General features: G+C 43.3%; 1 protein-coding gene across 6 annotated transcripts in view; it reads right to left on the bottom strand.

Moving 5' to 3' along the window:
* HACD4 (3-hydroxyacyl-CoA dehydratase 4) overlaps window positions 1–9,638 on the bottom strand; it is a 22,867-nt gene extending 13,229 nt beyond the window's left edge. For 3 of the 6 annotated variants that reach the window (XM_027635208.1, XM_027635209.1, XM_027635205.1), the window contains exon 1: window positions 9,542–9,638. Coding sequence is in view for 1 of the 6 variants with exons in the window: in XM_027635210.1 (XP_027491011.1) it covers window positions 218–227 (10 nt within the window). In the remaining 5 variants the exon portion in view is untranslated. Of the gene's footprint in view, window positions 1–30; window positions 59–217; window positions 1,661–1,685; window positions 1,701–9,541 lie in introns of those variants that run through there. The other 3 variants (XM_027635206.1, XM_027635210.1, XM_027635207.1) reach the window with 3 other exon arrangements.
* Window positions 9,639–9,982: the final 344 nt, after the last annotated feature.

Below are 9,982 nucleotides of genomic sequence, written 5' to 3' on the forward strand. Positions count from 1 at the left end.
CCCCCCCCGACACACACATGCAACGCCTACCAAAACTCCACCCTTCATGATAGCGCTGCTCATCCCACTACCCTGATAGATGGTGCTGTCGCCCCTTCCGTAGCACCACTCTGTGGAGGCACTTTATTCCTCCACACCAGTAGATGGCGGTAGTCCTCCACAAGGTGCACTTTCACCCCCATACCCCATCTAGTTTCACTTTCTTGGGAGTGGGTACCTGCCAACATATCTGCGGCTATAGTCCCAGTCTCTCCGGAGCCAATGCCAGAGAAGCCGATGGTCTTACATCAAAGAACAAGTATCAGCAGCTGATGATTTAAATTTGGTTAAAGCATTCCCTGTATATTACCACCCCAACAATCGTCCCATTTGGGAACCTATCCGTCTCTGGTTCTTAAGGACACGAAAAAAGCTATTACAGATTATAGACTGAGCTCACCTTACATAATAGGGGTATTAAGTTCACTTTTCACTGCATACACTTTTACACTAAATGATATAAAAGAATTGGTAAACACATTTTTCACTAACATACAGGTAACACTTTTCTTAGATGAATGGCAAGGTCGCATTCGGCAACATGCAGAGTGAGCCTTCACCAACACAGGTACCGCAGTCCTGGAATCCTTTAATAGGCTCTATGGGATGAGGCCTTATATTTCCAATCAGGCTCAAGCCAGAATTCCTATGAATGAATTGGACACTTCAAAGAATCTGGCTTTTCAAGCGATTCAAGCTGTTGCTGAGGCAGCGGAGCCAATACCCTCATATACCCAGGTACAACAAAGACCAATAGAGCCATTTATAGACTTTGCAGAAAGGTTAAAGAAAGCTATTGCAAAACAAATTAAACACCAAGAAGCTCAAGATGCACTATTTCTAAGATTGGCTATAGAGCAACCTAGTGATGATTGCCAATAAATATTAAGGACTCTTAAAGATCCCACTCCAATGGACATAGTTAAGGCATGTCGCAAAGTAGGATCCAGAAATTACAACAAATCTCTCCTAGCCGAAGTCCTGGCAGTGCAGAAGGAAGCTACCTGTCACCATTGCAAACAACCTGGACATTTTAAAAAAGATTGCCCTCAGCTGAAAACAAGAACGCCTACAGTACCTCCCAGCTTGTGCCCCCGATGCAAAAAGGGATTGCATTGGGCAAGTGACTGTAGATCACTCTTTGACAGAGAGGGCAGGCTGCTCTCACCAAAAGCTGTGCAAAAACTAGCTTCAATTCCGGGAAACGGGGAGCCGAGTCCGAGGGGCAGCGCTATGACAAAAAATGCCCCACAAGCCAACCACACTCAGCTGCTCCCCTCGATCACGGATGGAGAACCAGAGCAGGTATCCCTAGGGTGGAGCTGGCATCTCCCCACCAATTCACAATAAACAATGACAACTACCAGACAGCTCTCCTGAAGCCAACAACTAACCTGCTGGAAAATACATTCTACCAGGGACTGCTACGTCCACTCATACAGGGTTAACAATTGTCCCACAACTGATAACTGTAGACAGCCTGAAAGTAGTAGAAGTGAATGTCAAAGCTCTATTTCCACCCATGGAGCTGGAGACAAATACGCTTATTGCCAACCTAACCCCCATGATGTGGGAGGAAACACTTTGGACTCTATGCCTTTGGTCCAATGGTCACAATCAATTTGACTTGATCGCCCAGTGCTAACCTGTGCTGTATTCTTTCCCAATACTAACCCATGTGTTCAACTTAAAGATCTCATAGACACAGGAGCAGACGTCACAATCTTTGCTGAAGGCATCTGGCCAAAAGAATGGAACATGACACAGCCCTGCATTGACATCAAAGAGGTAGGAGAAGCCCAGGCACCACTCCAAAGTGTTTGCACTTTACTGATTGAAGGACTTGAAGGTAAAACAGCCTCTACAAGCCCTTATGTCCTTAATATTCCAATGACCCTCTGGGGGAGAGATATTATAGTGCAATGGGGAATCCACTTAACCACATCAAATTTAGCCTAAAGGCCACTGGTCAGCTGCCGTCTCCTGCCCTCACATGGCTCTTGGATGAGCCACGCTGGGTATCCCAGTGGCCTCTAAAGGGAGAGAAATTGCAACAAGTCAACTTCCTGGTAGATGAACAATTAGAAAGAGGACACCTTGTACCAAATGGTAGTCCCCAGAATTTCCCCATCTTTGCCATACAAAAGTCAAATGGAAAACAGAGATTACTACAGGACTTATTAGAACTCAATAAAACCATAGAGCCCATGGGAGCTCTCCAGCCCAGACTCCCATCACCAACAGTGATACCTGCAGAATGGCCTATTGTTATTATAGATATCAAAGACTGCTTCTTTAACATTGCCTTAAACCCTAAAGACTCTCGTAGGTTTGCTTTTACAGTGCCTTCCATCAACGCAGCAGAACCATCTCGATGTTATTGCTGGACAGTCCTTCCTCAAGGGATGAGAAACAGTGTGCCAAAGAGTCGTTGCCAAAGAGTTGTTACAGATGTCTTATCACCAATCTGTCGACAGTTTCCAAATACCATTCTGTACCACTATATGGATGACATCCTCCTGGTAGTGGGGTCCGAGGGACAGCTCACGCAAGTACATTTGTCTGTGAAAGCTGCACTATTGAAACATGGCCTTGAGATTGCACCAGGAAAAGAACAAATGACAGTTACACGGAAGTACCTTGGATTTCAAATTAATAACACCACTATTCAACCTCAGACTGTAGCTTTATCCACCAACATCCACACCTTGAATGACTTACAATCTTTACTAGGTTTAATTAATTGGGTTAGACCTCTCTTAGGTATAAGAACAGATGTCCTGAAACCACTATTTCAACTCCTGAAAGGGGAGGCAGACTTGACATCCCCTCGACGCTTAACACCAGAAGCCCTGGAAGTGTTGCAGGAGATAAATCAAAGGCTGAGTTCATGTCAGCCTAAGTGAAAAGTGTGTGGCTTACCTGTTGTGTTAGTAATTTTCAAAGGCATCAAACAACCCTATGCTGTATTAGGACAATTAAATGTAAAACACAAGGACTTTCTGTTATGGGAATGGGTTTTTCTAAGTTTTCAGTTTTCTAAATCTGTTACTACATATCCTGAGATGCTCTCCAAGGTGTGCCACAAAAGCAGACTGCAGCTTTGGGAGCTCTTGGGAAGGGACCCAGATGTCATCTGTGTTCCTCTGTCTACTGTTCAACTAACTCAGTTTGTTAATTCATAGTACTGACTTACTAGCCATTGCTGATTTTAAGGGTCAATTTTCAGTGCACCTCCCATCTATCCCCTTTTTACAGCTACTAGCCCTTACCCAACCAGAGCTAACAAATAATTATTCACCTGTCCCACTAACAAGTGCTAGAACTGTTTTCACAGATGGTTCTGGCAAGACATCTAACGCAGTAGTCACCTAGCAAAAAGGGGGAAGTGGGTATTTGACAGGCACAAGGTAAGAGGTTCCTCTCAGATAGCGGAGCTCTCTGCAGTCATACGTGCATTTCAACTGTTTCCAGAGCCTTTGAACATTGTTTTCGATTTGGCCTATGTCATTGGGGTAGTCTGACAAATTGAAAATTCTTACATAAAGGATCTCTCCCAATTACAATTAGCTCGCATGTTCAAACCATTACTCTATGAAATTAGTCATCGCAAACACAAATTCCACATAATCCACATTCATTCTCACACTTCTCTCCCAGGGCCCATCGCAGCAGGAAATCATGTCGCAGATCATGTAGCTGACACAGGGCACCTGGCACAAACTGCAGTGGTTCCAAATAATTTTGAAAAAGCAAAGCTGTCCCACAGCTTTTTTCATCAGAATACAAAATCCCTCACAAAAACATTCCAACTCACACTATCTCAAGATAGAGCAATTATTTCTGCCTGCCCAGATTGCCAAAGACTCACTCCTCTACCATCTGAGGGAGTAAACACCCGTGGAATTAATCCACTTGACATCTGGCAGTCAGACATAACACATTATTCACCATTTGGAAAGTTAAAATACATCCATGTATCTATTGACACATGTTCTGGTGCCATTGCAGCAACAGCACATCAGGAGAAAAGGCACACCATGTCAAAAAACACTTCATGTCTGCAATATCAATCCTTGGCATCCCCAAAACTATTAAAACCAATAACAGCCCGGCCTACACCTCTCAATCGTTAAAAGAGTTTTTCAACATGTGGGGAATTTCACATGTTATAGGGATCCCCCACTCTTCCACTGGTCAAGCTGGGGTAGAACATGCCCATCAGACACTCAAAAATATGTTAACCAAACAATAAAACACCACAATTGGACTCACGCCACAAGAAAAATTAAATAAGGCCTTATGTGTTACTAACTTCTTAAATAGATTAGACCGGGGCACCTCACCCATAGAAAGACACTGTAATGCGCACTGAAACAAAGTCCGTACTGATGCCAGGGTTACTTATAAAGATGTTATAACAGCTGAATGAGTTGGTCTTGTTCCTCTTATCACCTGGAGGAGGGGGCATGCTTGTGTTTCCACAGATTCCGGTCCCAAGTGGGTTCCATCTCACCTGGTGAAATTTTACAACAGCGACTAGATACCACCATGATCTACATCATCATCATCATCCTAATCCATCCTGTCATCACATCAGATCAGTCTTCTCCCACAACTCCTCCTCTTCCAGATTGAGTTGCCACTAACCCTGGAAATGTGGTCTTCTTTAGCTAAGTCTTTAAATGTCGATTCCTTGTGCCTCTCAGTCTCAGATCCCTCTAACCCATTAAAAACATGTTTGGTTGCGATCCCCTGGTCCCCTCAAAAATGGACAGGATTCTGAAATCAATACTCCCTTTTGTGCAATGATCCTGACAAAAATAAAAACCAAAGTGTGTCCTGCTTCCCCCAACCCCCAAAGGCCAAAACAGATCCTCAATATTTCAACAGTTATCCTGAAGAATTACAAATTTTAGATACCCTTCCCCTCAGCACACTGTTACTATTTTAATATAAAAATGGAGGAAAGAAGTAAACATCAGCTTAATGTAACATCTGATGGAGCCTATTCTAGCTTTGAGTTCTGGTGCAAGGAAAAAATTGAACCCCCCCCCACTATCCATTGCCCTCCCCAAAGCGGTGTTCCTTATCTGTGGACTTCGGGTATGGAAATCAATCCCTAAAGAGGCGGTCAGGGGACCTTGCACCTTTGGTCAATTATCACTTTATAATCCCGCAAAGGTAATCCATTCCCTAGGTATTAACTCTCCCAAAACAATCACAAAACGTGATATCACCGTCCACCCTGAAAAGCTGGACTCACTTGCATTCCAGCGACTTAAAGAGAGTGGAAAACCATTCATTGAAGGACCAATTATCACAAACAGAGCCCCTCAACAAGCCCCTCACCCTCCGGCTCAGTAACATCCCCTTTTGAAATATCAAAATTTGCAACAATTCACCCAAGATTATGACTCTAACCTTCACTTCTGGTCACATAGCAAGGATAGCAGCATAATAATTCCAGCCACTGACACAACACATGCCCTAGACCTGCTTACAAAAATAGGATGTTGGTTAGCCAAGGAGGCAAATGCAACTAGTGCAGCACTAGAAGACCTGTTACTGGATTCTCAACAAATTAAGAAAGCCACTTTACAGAATAGAGCAGCCATTGATTTTCTGTTGCTGGTTAATGGACATGGCTGCGATGAATTTGAGCAGCTGTGCTGTCTAAATTATTCTGACCATTCCCAATCCATCCACTCTCACATAAATGAACTCCATTCCCTCATTCAACAAATCCTAAAATCAGATGAGACTAGCTGGGATTATATGTTTGGTTGGCTTTCCCTGAAAGGACTCTCACTGCCCCTGAAAAAATTCTTATTATTTTTCCTTTTAGGTCTGTTTGTGCTAGCAATCCTTCACATTCTCCTGTGCATAGCTAAATGTTTCCAGGGTCTTGTGATGCACAGCGTTACCCAAGTTTATGTTTCATTAATAAATAAAAATGGAGGAATTGCGGGAGAATACAGAGATTATGAGTCATGGAAAGAATGCCTATAGGAACAGGTCCCTCATGGCGGCAGCTCTCTGGGATCGAGTGGAGTGGAAAGACCCCGATTACTTGCATTTTTATTGTACAGTTCTGCCCCAAATTCTGTAATTTCCTTTACCTACACGGTCTCCCTGCACAGCACCATGTTCTCTCCCCTCCCTGAACCAGTCCCCGCCCCTGCACAAGCATTATTGGTTGTCTCATCTGTCTCTCCCCAATCCCTGGTTTGTTATTGGACTTTGGTCCTCCTGTATCCCCCACTGGCTAGCAGAGCCCTCAAGCCACTCCCTTTCCCCTGAACCCTTGCCCAATCACATTCCCCTTTCTATACCCTTCCCTGGAGACTTTAAAAGCCCATGGGATTTTGAATAAACTGCTTTTTGCCACTGGAATCCAGAGAAGAAACCTCGTGGTCCTTTCCTCCTGGTAAAGGGGGATCACACCACAGGGACCCTCTCTGAGAAGCAGTGAGCAAGGAGTCAACTAGCAATCAACTCTGTTAGCTCTGCAGGTCCTTAATTTCCCATAAATGTATTTTCTTCTGGCCTATTCTGAAAAGAGAGGCTTGCCTGTCTTCCAGCTATAAAAAGGACTATCTACCTTCTTGGGAAATTTATTTGTTAATTTTGTACTAGAATTTATCTCCTGTGTCTCCTATGTTTGACCTACTGATTTCCTACCCCAAGAAGTAGTACTCTCTTTAAGTTGCCCCTTGATCCTGTGTGTTTGTGCAGTCTCTGCCATCAAACTTTATTTCATTTATATCTGTACAATAGCAAATGTAGGAAATGTCTCTGTTTAGAAATATCTAAGTTTGATAAATGCCTATACTTCATTCCCAGCACTGGACCAAGACCAAAAATAACAATACAGACTTATACAAATTGATCTATATAAACTGACGTTCTAAATTTTTATTCTAAGTAAGTCCCAGGGAGATCTTAGAAAATACCTGTCTTCCTCTCCTCTAGTTATGCAGGATGGCTGCTATTCATATCAACACTTCTATAAGCACAAAAAATTTGTCAGAAAAAAATCTCTCCCAGGAGACATCAGTGCCCATGGATACTATGAAAATAAGACATATAACAAAGGAATGTATTCCCTATACCCTCCTTTTGGGAAAAGTATGATACAACTGAATTGTACTAAAGTCCAGTGAGATCTATAAATATTGACCCATGTCTTTAATTACTGAGTGACACTTTTTTCTATCTTGTGGTAAGAAAAAAGGATGGGAAACTGTACATTACAAAAAGACAGAAAATTAGGAACATTGTTCTGATTTAAGAAACAATCTTATTACTGGATGGATAGGAATTACTGTAATGGGTTTGGAAGTTAAAGGAACAATCATAAAAACCTTGAGGCTTTCCAGCCAGCAGCTCCACCACTGTCTTTGGTCTGATATTTGGGCTTTGCACTGGATGCAAGCTGAGCATATGGTTTCTCTCATCTGAATTTTGGTTTGCTACATCTGTCTGTCATCCTCAGAATTTGTCTTTCAGTGATTTGGTTGTATTTTCCAGACCCTTTCTCCATTGGCTGGCTAGAAAACTGTTGTTTTTATAATTCTTAAACTACTTGAGCTTGACTAAACAGGGAATAACCAAGAGGACATTTGTAAGTGCAGCCTCACATTAGTGTTTTTGCAATGTGGCAGCTGTTGCATATTAGAACTCGTCATCTTTAAAACATACTGGCGACTGCTGAAATGTGTACACACTGTTGGCGTTTGAGGCGTGCTACATATTCCCAGTGCAGTGTAGAGATGTGCTGGCAGGCAGCATGCTGGTGTTACCTGGCAGACAGATCCTGGCCCCAGTGCCGCGAGCAGCACAGCTCCCTCAGTTGCTGATATTCTCAACAGTGTGAAGGAACAGCCTGATCTGAAAATGTTTCATCCATTTGTTGATCACTGCACAACAGGTACATGAGCGCAAACAGAAGCCTTTGACAGAGGTGAAATAATCTGCAGACAATAAAAGGTGATTTCAGTGTAATAAAAAGAAGCTGAAATCTAGCTGCTCTCTAAGGTCTTTCTCATCCAAAGGCTGATCTCTTTATCTAAAGAAACAGAAGCAGGCTGACAATAACTTATTTCACTGTCCCAATAGTTTTGTATCACAACACAAAATTCAGCCATCTGCTGAATTGCGAAAGTCACTAGCAGAAGAAATGGGCTTTAGTTAGATTCCCTGCTTCCCTCGGTTCACAGCAGCAATCATTCCACATTTACCTCACAGAACCTGCTTCTAGAGCACCACTGGAGACAAAACACAGACTAGCAATCCACAAGGTAGCTGTTCAGTCTCACTGGCTAATCTTCCAAACCTCACTTTGCCTCACTAGTGCCTGATTTGCTGCTGCATTTCTCCCTTGTAGAGTGATGTGCTTTAAGACTTTCAAGTTGCTTTCCTTTGAAGGCATTGGGGGATCGCTACACGTTTCAGTACTCTGCTTGCATCGATGACAGGAGAAACAAACAAACATGGGTCTTGCAGGAGACAGAAGGCCAGATTTACTATCTGCTATTTTAGTTGTCAGTTTCTCCTTACCCTGGCTGATTTTAGGCCAAACACATTGAAATGCTGGGAATGCAGTTATCATACTTAGTATCAGCTTTGCTTAGTGGAAAATTTTACATGCTTTCTCTCTAGGCTCAAAACCTAAAAAACTAGACGAAATGTTAGAAATATCAGAACTAGCACACACAGCAGCATGGTCCCAAATAGCCTCCCTTCCCTTCTATTCACTAGCAGAGATTTTACCATTTTTGCTTGCAAAGCCTGATGTATTTCCTCAGGCAGAAATATCATATAAGTGTTACTGTTACATTTTATTATTTTATCATTAAGGTCTCCAGTATGGCTTTGTGACAACTATGATCCAAGGCAAGCATGCAGGTAGGTGCCCTCACTGTCTGAAGGGTGGTCAGGACCATGTTTCCCCATGAGCTAAGGTAACAGCACAGCAGAGGCTCTCAGCTCAGGGCATCCCTTTGCCCCAGCTACGTGTGCCTTGCAGAGTGCCAGGATGAAGGCCACACTCAGGTCCCTCTCAGGGGGCATCCCAGGACCCTTGGTCCAAGGGTCCCACTTGGGCCTGCATGCACTGAGCACTTCCCTGCTGTCAGGGCCATTGCACTTGGTCATCTTCCCATGTGCCCTGACTGCACATGAGGAACCAGCCCTCAGGCTGAAACTAGAGAGTAATGTTCCTTTTTTTATTTCAGCAGGAAAGATCTGCTAGAAAAGCCCCTCTGCTGACACCATTTCCTTTTAAGTCATAATAAGTCATATTGGTCTGATCTTCTGTTCCTTCCCCCTCCCACCCCTGTGACAAGCTGCAAGTTCTGTAGCTCAGGAAGAAGAGAGCTGCTGAGAACTAGTATAGCTGATATACTTTTCTCCCACAGGCGCATCCCACCCTCTGTTTCCACGCCCCTACTTTTTTGCATTTGAGCAGTATAAGTCACCTGTGCTCAAGAGATGTTACCTGTTGCAAGGGTCAAATTTCTTCTGCTGCTCCTGAGCTTCCTCCTTTTTCCTCTCTGCAGCTGCAACAGCTGTTTGTTAGGAGATCACCCCTCCTCTTTCCTCTTTCCCCACCCACCGACGTCACTGTATGTAGACTAAGCAGGAACAACACTGCACTTCCCGAGAAAGAAGCTTCTAAACCCAAATGTCTCCATTCCATTTGGTCTGCTCCTCATCCAGCCCAGCCTAGCCCAACCTAACCTAGCCAAGCCTAACCTAACCTAAATTGTTTGTTGTTGTTGTACTAGTAAGCTAGTCTGCAAATCCCACTAACCTTATCCCTTAACCCAGAGCAATATTTTGAAGGATTACTGGAGAGAATAAATGCGAAATTAAAATTTTTTCTTTTATGTTTAAATCATCATCACTACAATGATGCTAACAACACTATCAAATGACA

Source organism: Corapipo altera, unplaced genomic scaffold (assembly GCF_003945725.1).
Source record: "Corapipo altera isolate COAL_440 unplaced genomic scaffold, ASM394572v1 61411, whole genome shotgun sequence".
NCBI classification, from domain to species: Eukaryota; Metazoa; Chordata; class Aves; order Passeriformes; family Pipridae; genus Corapipo; species Corapipo altera.